Raw genomic sequence first — 18,116 nt, 5'->3', positions numbered from 1 at the left:
CCCCCCCCAGTAATAGGATTGTATTTATTTACATGGATCTGTACAATAGGTGTTAAATGTTCACTGAAGTCCCGGTGGTAGCTGTAAGATTTCTGTAAATGAGAGATTTGCCATCCCATTTTTATATCATTTTATGTAGTCTGCCAGATCATTGTAACAGTTCTAATCCTTTTATAAAGATGCCTGTGAAGGAGCTCTGTTTTAGTCATATTTCTATGTTGCTTGTCTTGGCATTTACTTTAAAGCATGGAATTTCAGAAGTGCTGTAAGCAGTATAACTCATTGTCTTGTATGGAAGAAAGCATTTCTCATGTTTACCCAGGAAATAACTGCTCTTAGCCAGGGAGAGGGTTGTACCACTTTAACTATTGCAATTCCGCTGTTGAATAATGGAATTTGTGTATATAGCAATGTCTTGTTTTCCAAAATCAGCAAGTCAACACATGCAGGTGTGTTATACGTTACGTATGTTTTATGTTATAGATCCGTGTACACACATAAAACATTGTGGTGACAATTGCTGACACCTTGTATACCTCACACATGTGGAGTGCCTTCCATCTGAAAAAAATAAAGTGCTTTAAAAATTATGTTTCCTTTCCCATTTTGAATGTGGGAGAACTTGAGGAGGAAATGTCAATCCCTTGTTTAATTGAAAATCGTGCATGGTAAAACCAGTGTGATTTTATGAACAGAATAGGCTTGAATCCAGGAGAGATTAAAGGGACTGTGTAAGGTCAGACAGTGAGAAAGCCAGGGTCACAGCACAAACATACCAGAGCGAAACCATTAGATGTATTAGCACTCTGTAAACTTTACTATACCACATACACCTAAAATCTGTTTGATAAATGGGTAACAGTTGGTGGGGCATTCTTTTTAGTGTGCTTTGCTTTTTAAAAGAAAAATTGAACAGTTTATTACGCTTTAAATATGAAACACTCCTCAAGCACAGGTCACAAGGTTCTGTTATTTATGATAATCAAAGAGACGAAATGAAATGTAGTTAAAGTTGCAGCTGAGAAAATGTGGGTTAAAGAATAGGCAAGGCTTCTGAACTAAGAGAGTGGTTAGGCACCATGACAACCTCCTAGGGAAGGCTGTTGTTGCTCTGCATTCTTGCTTAGTCTATTTTGCAGATTCAGGTCAGGCAGAAGCAGTTTGTTTCTTTTAGCTGTAAGAGAGAACGCAGAGCGATGCTGTGGGATCTCCTTAACTGTGTAGATGATACATCCATCTATCAAGGATAGACGAACCTGATAAAACCTGTCCTCGCCCCATGGATGGCTTAGATTACATGAGTAAGAAATCATTTTCTAAACCACATGAAGAGTTAAGTGATTGTTACTTAGTGTATTGCCTTGGACCATCTGGTACACTGCATCAGAGATGGAACACACCAATTTATGTGGCAAAAATTCACTGAATATTGCAGCATTACTAGAGTAGCAGGAAGTTAGTACTGGAAAGACAGAAGCCTTGGATTGGGAGGAGAAGCACATAAAAGGAAATAAAGAAAGTATTTTTCATACTGAAAGTGTAGCTTTAATATAAGCAATGAAGACTTAGATAAGCCTGAAAGGACTGTTGTAATTTAGACTCAGCTCTTGCACTACATATGGCATAGCTCATCTGGTAATTTTTGCATCAAGCCTGCAACTTTTATTTGATTGACAGTAAATCTTTAAAAATAGAGCCAGTCTTCAGGATTTAGCACTAAAAGTAATGCACAAGTAAGATGTGATTTCTGTTTCTAAATGACATAACTGTTCCAGGTCATAATTGCTTATTAAGCAATTAAGGTATTTTGAATTCTAACAAATATATATTTCATTAAGCCATTGGAGGAAAACTGTAAGAGAACATCACTATCAAACTGGTAAGACTTTTTACAATGATAATTATGTCTAATAAAATAATGTGGAACACAAATCTATGTCACCTTCACAAGTGTGCATTTACAGAAAGCCCTGTGAAACACCAGAAACACTGCTGAAGGACAGACTTTCCTTTAATATGTATGTTGAGATTTTGTGTAGAGTAAAAAATGGCAGTCTTTGAGCAATAAACTCAAAGAAAGATGGCGGTGGGTTTTTCCTCATCCTCCCTGTCCTAGATAATGATTTATTTAAATTGTGTGAATCGAAGTGTTGTGAGTAATGCACTGTATTTCCATGTTATATTTTTTCAAAAAATGTTTTAAACCTGTGTTACACTGAAAGAACAGACTTCAATTACTATAGTTTTTTGTTTGGGTTTATTTCTTAATAACTCCAAAATGCTTGATAGAGCACTCACTTTTTAAGTAGGGAACCTTGCTTTAAATAAATGACCCAGTACATTCTGTTTTCTTACAGGACCTGCTCCAGATATAGTTTCAGATAAAATCTATCAAATCAGCAAAACTTTGGAGGAATATGCCATTTGTCCTGATCTCAGAGTTGATTTATCACGCCTAGGAAGACAAGAATTTGATCTGGAGAACAAATTCAAACCTTTCCGAGGTATCAATGTGTCCTTTCATGCATGCTACATCTATTGATTGTAAATATTAGAATTACTGCAGAATGCTAACGGGTAATTATTTCAACAGAACTTTAATTCTTCAAAATGCCTTACTACAATTTCTCAAAATATTAGGCAGTATAGATGTTGGGTTTGTTTTGCACATAAGAAAGCTGACTTATGAACTTTAAGTACATCAGTCTTTATCATTTAGCCAAATACATTTGCCAGATATATGTGCTTAGGCTTGCTAGTAGTTAAACACCAAATACAAACATTTCTGGACTATGAATAATTTGCTTATGGAAATCTAATTGATAAAGTTCATGGAGATTCTCAGTTTATTCATTCTTTTCTCATTCTTTCTGAAAAGTTGGGGGATGTGTAAAACGCTATACAGCCAGTGACTCTAAAGGGAGTGCTTAAGCACATACTCAGATTTATGCACGTGAATACATTTATTCCTACACTTGATTTAAAATGGGCTAGCACAACCATTTTGTCCTGAAGAAGTCAGAAAGCAAAGAAAGGGATCCAGACAGTATTTCACATACTGTAAAAGTCTGTGTGGCCTCAAGAACTCTTTGTTGTTCCTGATGTCCTAGAATTAAAACCAGTTTATATTCCACCAGAACATTATATTTTGAGACAAAGTACATTCTGATGAATAAAGTTTTTGATGTAAAAAAAAAATCTAAAAATTTGAAATTATTAAATTTTTTTGATTGCAAATAACATGTTCAGCTTTTTAGGGAAACAAAGGAAATTCAGCTCTAGCACCACTCTGGAATCATATGAGTGCCCCAGTTTTAGATTTTGTTTTTTCAACTTCTAAATTTCTCCAAATTTTATTTTTCTAAATGAAAATGAGAAATTCTCCCTCCCCAACAGTTAGTATAAAAATAGATTAAAAATAATTGCAAGTATTTTAAGGTACTGTCTGATGTATTTAAAGCTTCTGCTTTTTCAATTGTATGAACTAACTCCTGTGAATCAAGGCTACAGAGGTTTTGAAGCAATAGAGAGTAAGCCAGTTGAGTTTGGCAGGAGCTAAAATAACTTCTAGACCTCAATCATACATGCACTTTGTTTTAATATGTGTGAGCAGCTCCACTGAATTTGAGGCATATGCACATATGTGTAAAGCTTAGAGCTTACTTAAACATCATTAAGAGCACTGCATAGAAGATATGCATTAATGTAATTTTAGTGAATCCTTGAGAGTTTTGACATATACCATAGAATTAACTCACTTTCAAATACGTTTTTCAGGTTGTTTTTCAGCCTTGTGAACCTTTATTTTATTTCTCTATTGAATTGTATTGTTGCAATCTATTACAAGAGTTTTTCTTGGGCTCAAAAAATGTCTGTGTCATGTTAATGTTATCCTAAAAATGATCATTAGGGCAAAGTCACTGTTTCTGAGAAAAAAAGGCTAATATTCTAAGTAATAATTTAACTTGTAACTAAAATATTTCAAGATAGTAATCTAACCTGATTAAAAGACATTTGTGTAATAAATGCTTTTTGATTTAATCAGGGGAAGTAATATGTTCAAGCTGACTTTACAGGCTTGTTTTTTGGTAGTTGTTTGGTAACAGCTTTCATTACAACAGGCTTGCTTTCATTAATTCATTTTAATATTTTACATCCAAAAGATCTAGCAAAATTGTAGCTCTCTGCTTTTAAGAATTTGGAATTCAAGTTAGAAAAAAATGGATGTGGTATCTGAGCCTAACTTTCCTAAATCAGTGAGATATAAAATGCAAAGTGGTAGATTGACAACAAATAGAAGACAAATATTCCAGATGCTGAAACAGGAGAAAACTATGTCTCTCCTGATGGAATAATGCAAGTAAATACTGCTGTTAGATAGAAGAATAGAACGTGTGACTTCAACACAGTATGGACATATTCCATCCTCTGAGAATAAACCTATTCAGATTGAAAAGTTGTTCAGTGATTTAGTGAATGATAAATAAAATTTTACTTTGATATACTGTACTCTAATGAATGTTCTCAGTGAAGTAGGAACTGTTAACTTACATGGTCTCTGCAGTCTTCTAGCAGGCAAAACTGTTAATCTTAAAACTTCACGGTAGCCACACTGAAATCAGTCTAAGTCTTTGACTTTGCTTCTATGGGCTTCAGACCAAATTCATATTCTCTAGAGGTTGCATGCTCTGATTTTAGTTGAGGTGCATGGCTGGTGGAAGTTTTCTGAAAGAGATGTTTTCCCATGTGTGAACTGTAGTGATTTTTTTCTACCCAATTTTTCTAGTGGAAATTGTAGATTCTGTGGATATTTACCTGAATCTCCTTCGAAGTATCTTTGACTTCAATGCGATCAGAAATTTGCTGACAGGACCCAACCAGATTAAAATAAGGATTGACGCCATGAATGGAGGTATGAACTTAAGTTGCTATCAGGACAAAATTGTAGGTACACTGCAATAGCTTCCCAGTAAAGATGGTACACTGCATTAGTTTCCCAGTAAAGGTACAGCATATAAAAGTCAGACTTTTTAGTAAGATTAAGAGTAATAAGAAAGGATTGGAATGTTATACTAGTAACAAAGGCAATCTTAACAATGTGTTAAGTCCCTTATTAGGTAAAGAAGTTTATCTTTCTTGATAAAGAAGTGAAGACACTGTGTCCAGTAAATAATCTCTTCCTGCTTTTGGAAGCAAGCTGGATGAGATAATATTGCCATGAGAGGGTGATGAAGTATCTTTCAGTGTGCAGTAACCAAGGAGGTTACAGAGCAGCCTCTACTAAGAGTAAAATCTAAATGATATAAAATTATAAGACTCTTGCATCCAAGAGTCCTTAAAATGTTGCCTTGGACCTCTGTCTCACTACTGTTAACTTAAAAAATTTCAGTGTACTGGGGGCAAGATGAAAGTGTCATAAAAGACAGCAAGGGGACCAAGTTAGTGATAATATTAAACAAATATAAGCTGTGTCGCTTGGGGAAACATAGATTGGTGTGAGATCTATCTTAGGCTACATCATGAAAACACAAATAAAGATTTCTACGGATTATGACTTGAAGGATAAGAATGTAGGTAATGCTGTTCAACATTATTTTATGGAAAATTAATACCATCAAACCAACCAGGTTTCATTCTTCAACAGGATTACAAAACCAGAATGATAAAGGAGCTGGATAGACTTACAAAGCATTTGTAAAGTATCTAGTACACTGTGATAGTCACTGTTCAAAAGATTATACTGGACTTACAGTCACTGTGAACACCCACTTTTGCCAGGCTTTGGCAAAAGGGCAGATGGTGTCCTTGAACAGTGTAGAGGGAACAATGACGAAGGTACTGTCTCCTGTCACGTACAGTACTGGAGAGAATGTTACTAATCTAGTTGGTAGAGCTCTGATGTCCAGATCTATAAATGAGGGCTGAGAAGTTTTACATGTTGTCAAAAAGATGCATACTGTGATACAGGGTTAGAAAACCTTATGCATCCCAAAAATTTTAAAGGACTGAGTTTGTTTACATTATTTACAAGATGATAGAGAATTGGCATTATGACTTTGTATCTTGGACTAGAAATAACCATACTATAATACACAGTACACATAAAGTAAGTGTATACAAGATTATTTGTTTATACAACAGAAAAAGTTTTCATTTTTTTTTCTGCAGAATTTTTTTTTTTCAGTCTTCAATTCCCCAAAATACCAAAAAGAATCAGTAGTGAGAAGTTGAGGCCAGACAAATTCAAACTGAAATGTAGCTCATATGTTTATGAGTAACAGTGAGTAACCACTGGAGTATTCTACCAAAGATAGTTGGGATTTGTCCTTCTCTTGATGGCATCAGATTAAAAGACCTTCTGGATAACATATGTTAGCCAAAAGTGAGTCACTAGCCACAATATAGTGAATGTTAGAGATGACCACATGTGTACTTGGACAAACTGCCTTCCAAAGTTTGTTTTAGTTTTGCACCTTTGGAATTTGCTTTTGTGCCTTGTAGACATTGACAGTTTAGCATAGAAAAGAGTAATTTGTCAGGAGCCCACTCTTGATAAGAACCTGAATCATTGTTTACTGTATATTTTACAGAATTAGTGTCTAAATTTCCTTGAACACAAGTTTCACACATAGTTTTACCTTGGATTACAGTTGCTCCAGTTAGGCAAGATTTGGGAGTAAGAGAGCATACTACAGCAAGCAAACAATCATGAATTTTTTTACCTCTGAGGGACCTGTTCACACCTGCCTCAGGGCCGCAGAGGGTTCAGTCAGTTGTTAGTGTCCATTCAGCGGCTGAATGCATATAATAATTATGATATCTAATATCATGAGCTATTGTTATTTGGCCATATACAGAAATTACTCTGGAGTTAGTTTTGAGAAAGTTTTAATTTATTGTCTATGTGTTAGTAACTAAAATGTGGTAAAATTCTTTGGTGGACAAACATGTTGCAATTTTAACATGAATTGGAATGTTGCAGTAAGTTTATTTCCCATTTGTATTCCCTTACTATTTACTTCCCATGCTATTATGTGTTAAACTGTTGTTGGCATTCCAGGGCATGCAGAATAGCATCTTACTTCTATTCTAGTGAGAAAAAAAAATCCTCTATGTGTATGGTAATTTCTTTGCTTAATAATAGGTAACCGAAACTTGCTTCTTTCAACATTCAGTGATTACTTTTTCACTTCCACTAGTGGGGAACTCTGTTTTTAATGCTGAATTGCCAACTGATTATTTACTGGGGGGACAATCACATACTCCTCTGTGAAATTATAGTTTGTTTTTTGTGGCTTGGACAGATGTATAGAATTGCTGGAAGTATGTTTCATATCTTCATGGTGCTGTGAAAAATTTGTATGTCAAGCATATGCTTTTCTGATTACATGGCAGATTCCTGTTTTTACAGTTATGGGACCTTATGTGAGAAGAATCCTGTGTGATGAATTGGGAGCTCCTGCAAATTCTGCCATAAACTGTATTCCTCTTGAGGATTTTGGTGGACAGCCTCCTGATCCCAATTTAACATATGCAACTGCCTTGCTGGAGGCTATGAGAGGTGGCGAGTATGGATTTGGGGCTGCTTTTGATGCTGATGGAGTAAGTATTTTGATCTGTCTGGAAGTTTCACCATAGTTGTTTGTCTAGGGTCAGATATGGGACATATAAGTGTAATTTATTTGCTTTTCAGTAAACCCTTTAAGCTGCAAGTGATATTACTTTCAGGTACAGATAATAGCATTTGCAACCCATAAATCAGACACATATGGTGTAATCCATCTGCAAATCGAGCTGGATTTGAATGCAGAATGAGAATTCTTTAAATATTAGGCTGATTTTATCTTGTACTGGTATAATGCTTTTATTCCCTGGTTAGAAAGAGACAGCGTATAAAAATAATAGGACTTGTCACAGTAAGAGGTAACTAAGTTAAGTCATTTTGGTTAATGTCATAAATTGAGGGATTTTTAGCAAAATAAAGCACTGAATCATAATCTCTGTTTTAATCTTTTCATGTCGTATTATCAGCATTATAAACAGCAAAGGACTACAGAAACATTTTTCTGTCCTAGCAGAGTGGGAGAAAGATGAAAAGATTCTGAAGAACAGAAGCTATTTTGTGTTAGTAAACACAAAACACCCTCCTACTCCCTGTATAGTGTGTGTCATTTGCAAAAGGATTCTCCTACACAAGCATTTCCTGGCAGGAACAGACCTACTGAAGTGTCATGTAGGAGGCTGAATCTAGAGGCATCTGTATGGAGCTTTGATTTGCAAGGCTGGAGGGAGTGATGGTGCGATAGCAAGATTATAAATGTGCCAGGATGATGCCAATACATTATTCTGCTGAAAGAGGGGTGCAAGCAACCCAAAGCGTATTATTTTTTTACCTACCTACAGTGGATCTGATAAAAGAAATTACCACTCCCCAAAACATGGAACTTAAGATGTTTTTTTGAATTTCTTTTCTTCTCCAGGACCGCTACATGATCCTTGGCCAAAATGGTTTCTTTGTTAACGCGTCGGATTCGTTGGCTATAATTGCTGCCAATTTGTCTTGCATTCCATACTTCTGTCAGATGGGTGTCCGAGGATTTGGCAGGAGCATGCCTACCAGCACAGCCCTGGACAAGTAAGATGAGACATTTATTTGTATCACCTTGGTCATTATACTAGTTGTCTCTCTGGTTTGTACTACACAGCAATTCCAAAACACTGAACTCTTTTGATAAGGGCTTCTAATTTTCACAATCTTTATGTGATTTATTGTTTTAACTAGTTTCAACAATATTTTGATCCTACCTAGACTAATTTTACCAAACTTGACTTGGATGAAAATATTTTAATTCAGCCCAGCAAAGAAATAAATAGGTTAAATCTTTTTGAGAGTAGACACACTTAACTGGTAATTCATTCCCAAATAACTTTACTCTTAGTAAATAATGGGTTACAGCCTAATCTAGCAGCCCTTCTTATGAAACTCATGGAAGTTTAAAACAGATAAATTAATAATTCAGTAGTAAAAAAGCATTAAAAAAAACCCCAAACATAATCCCCCCTCTTCTTTTAAGCTGTCGAAATATGTCATCTGTTATGATACAAAATGTCCCACAACAGACTGCAGGCAGTTCTGAAAGCCATTCCTGGTTTCACAGCAGGTTAAAAGTATGCCTAAAGCTATTTCTGACAAGTTGTATCTGCTTTTAAAAGATTTGATGGATATCCATCCTGTGACAGCAGCTGAATTTAGAACAAGTCTCATCCAGGCCTAAATTTTCTGTAAAATTTTCTGGCATAGGAGGATTAAGCTAAATATTATGGCCTTATACATTCTGTGTAGAAAGAGCATTCACTGAGTCAGTTGTGTCTCAGTGTTGATCTGGTTACGTAGCTTTACCAGCACAGGAATGGTCTGCTCCCCCCATTAAATGTGTCTAATCAGGAAACAGTACTTTTAAAAGTGAAAAGTAGCTTGTATGAAGAGGTTGATTACTCTTTGAGAAGCAAGGATATTAGCGTGCTTCCCTATTCAGGAAATTTCTGAAAGTTACTAAATTCAGAGCTAGCAGCTTCCTCTAATGCTTGATAGAGACTTCAGGGGAATATTCCTTACTTGTAGGTAGATGGTCTAGTTTAAGGAAATACTGTTAGGTCAGGATTTGCTGTATTTTGTTTATTCTGTTTAGAGATCTAAAAATCTTATTGTTTAAGTGAAAGCTACCATTATATTGAAATACTATATAAAATAAGTAGACGCGCTATATTTGTTTTACTATATAACATAAATAGACCTTCATTTTGGATATAAAACCCAGGATATCTGCATTCCTGTAAGACCTGAAAAAACACTGACATTTTAATATGTTTGTCTGTCTGTCTTTTCTTAAAGTTCTGTAAATATGTCAAAGTATAAATGTACTGAAATCCCCTTCAATAACACTCTGACTATTTGAATTATGTTTTTGACAATGTTTACTTGACCTTCTGGAGCACAGATGGTCTCATGATTACTGCCTTATTTAGTTTTGTGGATCTAAGACTCACTATTAAATAAACATGAACAATTGATAATGATGGAAGGATGTAAATATTTTTCCAGCCATTCTTAAAAATATTTATTATTATGAAGTTTGCAGTCTGTATCCAGAGCACTTGATATTTGGTTGGTTGGTTGGTTGGTTGGTTGGTTTGTGGTTCTCTTTGTTTTCCTGAAGATTTAAGTTACATGTTTTCAAAGTTGGTCACTTTTATGACTCATTTACATACATGACAATCCAGACTAGCTGAATTCTGATTTTCTGTAAAATGCCATAATGTTGTCCAGAGATTCTCATGCTTTGGTAGCCAAAATTGTATAACCTGCTTAACTTATGAGTGCCAGTGCTGACTCACTCATTGTAGAACCCAGCTTAGACATGAAATCACAATCAGCAGTTTGTCTTAAGGAAGTCAGTTTTCCTACGTGTTGGCTGGCTACATGGATTGGAACACAGTAAGGAGTATCATCATTACCTTTCTCAGAGGTTCACTGCATGAATTACTGAGCCATCATACCTTCCAGGATTCCCAGTGAAGGCCCACCATAAGGAACTACTGAACTTCCAGGAAAGATGGTTGTCTATAAGAGGTATTTTTCAGTAAAATGTAGAATGTCATTGTTTGAAATCCAATATATTGTTTGAAGGAGTGACTAATGGAGAGGCTGATTCTCAGAATAGGTTTCGTGTTGAACTGAATTCCAATTTCATGTATCTATAAACATAAGGAACAGTTCCATTAGTGTCAATGAAATCTTACACTGGGACAGTGGGTATAGAAGAATATGTGTAAGGCATTCATGATTCCATTCTCTTGGACTGACTAGTGAGCTTGCAAGGAAAAAAAAGAAAGTATTTTGGAAGGACAAGAATATTCCCAATACAATGATGCAAGAAGAAAAAAGAAAAATCGAATAATTCTATGTAGAATTAGCACACCGGTATAATGTTTAGTATTAAAATTCTAAAACCTCAATTTATACTTTGCAATAGGAAGGAAAATACTTTCTTCTAAAATGTGATGTCTGATACCAGACAGCATGTTTAGTGCGAGGGGCAGCATCTTTGCTGTGTTTGCTGCTGCATGTCTCACTTCCAGTATAACATAATCAGGAAGAAAAAAGATTTTGTGCTCCAAGTAGAAAAGAATGGATAGCACTGCTTGCTTAAGTCCTGCAGTTGGTTTCAGGTTACAGCTTACTAGTGTATGCTTTAAATCTATTGCTTTTTTTTGTTTCTTGATCCCTTTTATTTCCTTATAATGGATGGTTTTATGTGTTCCAGAGACAAATGTCACAGAACCATTTTGTATATCTACCTAAAGCTCATGCACTAGAAAGAAAACATAAAAAAATAATTTAAAAACTGTACTATGACTAATTCTGAATTAAAAGAAGAGAATGAAATTAAAAGAAAAGAATGAAATGATCGCAAAATAGTAGAGACTGGCAAGGATGCTTGGATGTCATCTAGTCCAACACCCTGGTTCAAGGTGGGGTCAACTAGAGTGCGTTGCTAAGAGCTCTGTCCACTTGGGTTTTGAGTATCTTCAGGGATGGAGAGACCTCAGTCTTTCTGGGCAACCTGTACCAGTATTTCACCACAGTCAGTGTAGAAAGTTTTTTCTTAAGTAGAAACTTTTTTCTAGTAGAAACTGAATTTTAGTTTGTGTCCATTGTGCCTGTCATGTTACTAGGCACTGGCAGAAAAGTCTGGCTCTATCTTTGTTACTCCTCGCACTCGCCCTGGGTATTTATGCACATTGACAAGATTTCCTCCCTGAACCTTCTCGCTTTGAGGTTTAGCAATCCCATCTCAGCCTCTCTGAGTATGGCAGAGACACCAATCCCTTAGCTTGGTAGGACCTTTTCAGAACTGTTTCAGTAGGTTCAGAACTGGACTCAGGACCCCACATTTCATCTTGCCATTGCTGAGTAGTGAGGGAAGGCTGAATTCCCTCCACCTGCCGGCAGTGCTTCTCTGATACTACCCAGGATGTTGTTGGCCTTTGCCATAAGGCCTTATTGCTGGTTTATGGTCAACTCATGGTCCACAAGGACATCAAATCCTTTTCTGAAGAGCTAATATCCAGCTGTTTGGCCCCCAGTATGGATGCCAGGGATTATTCCTCCCCATGTGCAGGGTTTCCAACATTGCCCTTTATTGACTTTCATGGGGTTCCTGTTTACCAGATTCTGCAGGCTGTTGAGGTCCCTCTGAATGGCAGCACAGTCTTCTGCTATATTACTCCTACCAGTGTTGTATCATCTATAAATTTGCTAAGGGTTCACTCTACCCTGTCATCCAGATCATTAATGAAGATGTTAAACAGTATTGGCCACAGTATATACCTATGAGGGGCACCTCTGGTGACTGGCCTCCAGCTGGATTTTGTGCTGCTGATCACAACAGTTTGAACATTGGAATTCAGCTACTTTTCAGCCCACTTCACTGTTGATTTATCTATTCTATGTTTTGTCATTTTGTCTGTGAGGCTGTAATGGGAGAGTTGGAAACCTTGACAAAGTCAAGGTAGACTGCTGTGTTCTTATCCTCTGAGCCAGTCACCTCATTGTAGAAGGTTATCGGATTGGTCAGTTATGAGTTCTGCTTCATAAATCCATGCTGACTACTCATGGAAGACCTGTTTGTCTTCCATGAGTTTGGAAATGATTTCCAGATTAGTCTGTCCATGACCTTCCCAGGGATCAAGGGGAGACTGCCTGGTTTGTAGTTCACTAGATGTTTTTTCTTGCCACCCTTGAAGGTAAGAGTGATGTTTGCTTGTTTTCAGTCCTCAGAATGCTGCCTCAACTGCCACAACCTATTGAAGATAACATAGAATGGCCTTGAAATGACTCTCAGCATCTGAGACCTCATGGGCTTCTGTATGTCTGGTTTAAGTGATTCCCAATATGTTCTTCCTCTACTGAGGTTGGGTCTTCCTTGCTTAAGACTTCCACTCATCCCTTACCTCTCTCTTGTCATTGGAAGACTCTTGTGTTACATAGTGCTAGTTATAGTAGAAAGTACAAATTGTTAATGTGAATGAAACATGTGACAGTGAAAGCTTGTGGGTATTGGTCAAAAGGAACTTAATGAAATAAATCCTAGTGAACTTCCAAGTAGTGATTTGAATGAAATAAGTAAAACGTTTTGACTGAAACATTACAGATCACCATCTGATACTAGCTGTAATCTGTCCTGTTTGCATAACTTTCCAAAACTGCTTGGCTTTTGCCATCTTTGCAACTATTAACTATTTGTAGTTATATCAGTGCTTAGAAGCTTCTAAGTTATAAGCTTCTACGTTGGAAGCTTTTAAAATGAACATCAAAGTATGCATCCAAATATTTATAGTGGGATGACATTGGCAGGCTGGCTGCCGGACACCCACTCAGCCACTCTTTCACTCCCCCTCCTCAACGGGACATGGGGAGAAAATAGGATGAAACAGCTCATGGGTTGAGAGAAACACAGGGACATTACTTGCCAGTTACTGTCATGGGCAAAATACTTGAGAAAAAATAATTTATTGCTAATTAAAACACTTTCAGATAGTGAGAAACAGAAAACTCACGGATTAAACCAACACCTTCTCCCCAGTCATTTTTCCCAAGGCTCCACTTCACTCCCTTATTCTTACCTCCTCTTCCCTAAGTGGTGCAGGTGCAGCTGGATGGGAAATGGGGTTGGGGTCGGTCCATAACAGCTCTCCTCTGCTGCGCCTTCTTCCTTAGACTGTTCCCCTGCTCCAGCATCTGGGCTTTCCTCATGTGCTGCTATTCCTCAGGGAGAAATTTGGTCCAGTATGAGCTCTCCACCAGCTGCATTTCCTGTCAGGGAATATCCTTCTGCCCCACTGTGGTTCTCTCCATGGGTTGCAGGGTAGTCTCTGCTCCAGCACCTTGAGCAAGCTCTTCCTCCCCCTTTCTCTTCTCTGACCTTGATGTTCACAGGGCTCTTTCTTCCTCAGTCCTCAACTGCTGGTCAGCTTTTTGCCCTTAAGTATGTTTTCCCGGAGGAGCCACCGGCTTGGCTGCTGGGCTCAGCTGTGCCCTGTGGTGTGTCTTGGAGCTGGCTGGAACCCGTGGTGCCCAGCACAGGGGCAGCCCCAGCTTCTCACAGAGCTCATCCCATCAAACCCTGCCATGTACACCCAGTACAACATCTAAAACAAATACCTGAACTAATTAAATAGTTCTCATATCTAGATGGTTATTCATTCGAATTTGTATTTATTCCATTTGAGGAGGTAGTTGATGCTTATCAGACTGTCTTACAGTGGTTTTGTTCTTATTCATCATACCAGTCTACATCCGTGGGTTTCTTAGACATGTCCCACTTACCTTGCTAGATTTAATCTTGAAGTATGACAGATTGAGTTAGTCATAATTTGGCCTTTAATACATGTGCAGTACCATGGGAACCGTTGTTTAAAAATACTTTAGAAAGTCTCTTTTGTTAGTGAATTAGAAGAAATAAATAAAGAAAAGGACTTTCCGGCCAACTGGTATCTACGTCATGTAATATTATGGACAAGAATAAGAACCACACTTGATTAACAAGGGAAAGAAAAGCACACCTAATAAACCATTTAAAAAAATATTTCTACTGTGCTGTTGAGTGCTTATTTTCTGTATTCTGTTGTTCTAATACTAGAAATAGAGAAACTGTGTTAAAGGTGATTGAAAAGGACATGGCAACATATGTAATAGAAGGTGCAGTAGGATAGCAGAAATAGTGCCTAGGAAAAGAAAAGAAATATTCTATTTGTTATTCTTCCTGAATAAGTTAGGAAATGCTGACTTAAAGCACATCAACCAGGATTTAATAATGCAGTCACTACTCCATAAAAAATTAAAACACTTGGAAATCTCTTCCCAACAGATGTTACCAGAGTAGGGAAACAGAGATAATGGTGGTCAAAAGAATCTTGCATGTGAACATCCTTAATTTTTTTTCTTGAGAAAAAATGAATTCTGCTAGAAATACTTCATTATATTTGATGGTGACACTTATTCAGTCATCAGAGCAGCGCTATTGTCTGAAAGGTGGAACTTAATTTGTGTCTACGAAATGAATCTTGTTATTGTAGTATATCCAACTGTCTCTTTTGGCCCTCTTCTGGACCTTGGTAATAAGAGTAGCTGTCATGTGAGGGAATTGGATCAATTCCTGTCCACTTGGCTACTATCTTCTGAGGTCATGCGCCTCTCTCCCCTGAAGTTTGTGCTACTCCATAATGTGTGCCACAGTTTAGCCTAAGTCATTGAACTAGAGCTTTTCCTTAGTTATTAAAAAACCTCCACCATACATAGTAATTCAAATAAAAGATTTAGAAAACCTGATTTCACTTTTGTGCATGATGATGTGTTGTTTAATAATTTTTCACAGTGCATTGTTAAACAGAAGGAAGTAATAATTTAGAGGACTCTTAAATGTTGTTTAGGAATACAGTATTAAACAAATGGAGCAGTGGATTACAAGAGAATTCACTCAAGATGTTGAACATTTATGTGTGTTTGCTTGAATTGACTGCTAGAATATACTGGTATGTATTTTAGGGAGGGTGTAACATCTGACAGGAAACATCTGCTTTAAGGTACTCCAACATCAACAGGATTGTGGCAGTACATCTCCAAACTTCAGTTCTCTGCTGATAAGTACCCTTAGGTTGGTGTTCTTTTTCTTGTGGGGAAAGCAAATCTGTGTACCTGTTCAACAAACTTCTTTTTTCATAGTCTTGTGTTCTGATTTATCTGATGTTGGCATAAAAGGAAGTGAGAGGAAGTACTGAGATGTTAGCTGGCAGTCTACAAAATGTGAATGACAAGGGTGAGTAAAAACTGTTTCTGTGGGAATTACAAAGCTGGGTGGGTGTGGAAAATAGCAGTCAAGTTGGTATGGGAAAAAAGGGTTGTTGAGAGAATACTGCTGTGGCTAGCATTATCTGATACCTCATTTCTATAGCTAGGTTATTTCAACATCATGTAGGTGCTCTGATTATAGTTACCCTGAGCAAATCTAAGCACCTTATGTGCAGCACCCTGCCACTTTACATCTGGTAGCCCATCTTTTAATGCAACTTGGACACATCAGGGTTCTGTCAGCTGATTGTCCATTTGCTATCTAGTCAGCTGGAGGCAGGTTTTAAGGGGACCTGCAGTGGCAGTGACTGTTTTGACTTGTTCAAATAAATGTTTTTGTGCAGTGAAAGGCAGAAATGTGATGAGCTCTAAACAAGCTATGTTGAGTGTAGGAAGGAGGCTTACCCATGCAGCAAGAAACTCATAAATTCACAATGCTGCTTTAGAGTGGGGTCCATTTTATCTGAAGCACAGCAGGAAGCTTTGCTTAAAACATAACATCATTTAGGTTGGAAAAGACCCTTAAGATCATCGAGTCCAGCTACTTACCCTGGTCTTCATGTCCCTTCTACCCCTTTTTCCCTTTTTCCTTCTCCTCTTCCTCTTTTTCTTCCAGCTATTATTTCTTCTTTTCTTTTGCTAAACACTTCCTCCGGATTTTGTTAATCTTCATTCTTTATCTTTCACAGTCCTGTGTTCTTCCCTCATTCCTCTTTTCCTGTCTCCTCATCCAGTTTCTCCTCCTTTTCTTCAAACTCTTCCACCTACTCTTCCTTCTGCTCTTGCCTGCTGTTACCTTGTCCTTCTCTTGTCTCCTGTTGCCTTCTCCTACTTCTGCCTTTGCCTTCTGTTGCCATCTCCTTCTCCTTCTCCTAACCTTTTCTTCCTGTTGCTTCCTCCTCTTCCTGCTTACTCCTGCTGTCTCCTCCTCCTCCTCCTCTTGCCTCCAGTTCCCTCTTTTTGCCTCCTCTTGATCTTCCTGTTCCCCTCTGTTGCTCCTCCTCCTTTACTTTCTGAGTACCTCTGTATGCTCATTTCTTTAGGACAGGGGCCCCAAACATAAGCAGCAATGAACGACACAAAGACAGAATGAAAAATATTAATTCAGCTATGTGTCTTGTTACAATTATTTTGCCCAGTTACAGCAAAGAGTGGATTTCTGTTTAAACATTATTACCAGGTGAGTCGCTCTGTCTTGCTGCTTAGAGAGGAGCAACACTGCTCCAGGAGCTTTTATCTCGTTGTGAGAATTACAAAACAAAGAGAGAGTGGCTGTTTCAGAGCAATTTCCCAGTAAGAGGTCCTCTCTTCATTCTCATCTTAGGTCAGTTTTGTCTCTCACTCCTACCTGGAAGCACTAGAGAAGCTGATTATCTCCACTAACAGATAATGAATATTTCTCTTTGCCATTTAAACCACTGTTACAACAGAAGGAAACCACAAGGGCGTAACGAAGCTTGAATGATGGACTAGTGTGTACAGCGTTATGTCAAAGTCAAGCTATGCAGAGAAATTGAAACAGGTTGATGAGAAGGTGAAGAAAGGAGGGCTGACTGTTCCTCTCCCAATCATTCTCAGGGCATGGTACCAGCAAGGACAATGCTCTTGGGAGTCAATGGTCTAAATGCAAGTCTCAACGAGGGAATGCAGACCCAAGGAGATCTTTTTTACTCTTGAAGCACTGGACCCTTCCTATATGTTTTTGGATTGTCCAGTGTAGGTGTTTCTGGTCCTTCTTGTAGAGCTTAGTCTTTCATCTGTAAACCCTGAAAAGGTTTTTGTATGAACTAATGGATGGGGCATTTTATTGGTGTTTAATGAGCAGTAGCAGTTACAGAAACATATACCTCCGGCTGAGGAAAACAGCATACCGCATTACACTTGTGATGACTTTGTGATTATTTCCTTGAATTCTTCACTTAGAGATTCTAAATGGATTTTTTTTGTCTGTCTTGTCTTGTGAATCTGTAGCTTACTGTTTCTTTGCAACTATCTGCTTTTCTTCTGTATTGTCAGTCATCTGTTCTAATGAAGAAGTTTTTGACAGCAGCAGGATAGGTAGCTGTGCATTTCTTTATCTATGCAGTTGTCCTTTACTGTTGAATTGTAAGGGATTCTTTCAACATAAATACCTGTCCAGGTTATAAATATATCCTTCTACATGCTTGATACTGCATTCACTCAGTGATTTGTTCCAGTTATGCCA

General features: G+C 37.5%; 1 protein-coding gene across 1 annotated transcript in view; it reads left to right on the top strand.

The window, feature by feature from the left end:
• PGM5 (phosphoglucomutase 5) overlaps window positions 1-18,116 on the top strand; it is a 65,808-nt gene that overhangs the window by 4,048 nt on the left and 43,644 nt on the right. Inside the window, exons 5-8 of the mRNA XM_026866771.1 lie at window positions 2,358-2,504; window positions 4,787-4,912; window positions 7,412-7,602; window positions 8,481-8,635. Coding sequence (XP_026722572.1) covers window positions 2,358-2,504; window positions 4,787-4,912; window positions 7,412-7,602; window positions 8,481-8,635 — 619 coding nt within the window. The remainder of the gene's footprint in view (window positions 1-2,357; window positions 2,505-4,786; window positions 4,913-7,411; window positions 7,603-8,480; window positions 8,636-18,116) is intronic.

Source organism: Athene cunicularia (assembly GCF_003259725.1).
Source record: "Athene cunicularia isolate RWA chromosome Z unlocalized genomic scaffold, athCun1 chrZ_part4, whole genome shotgun sequence".
Classification (NCBI taxonomy): Eukaryota; Metazoa; Chordata; class Aves; order Strigiformes; family Strigidae; genus Athene; species Athene cunicularia.
Note: the sequence above shows the minus strand (reverse complement) of the source record. Positions and strands in the feature narration are given on the sequence as shown.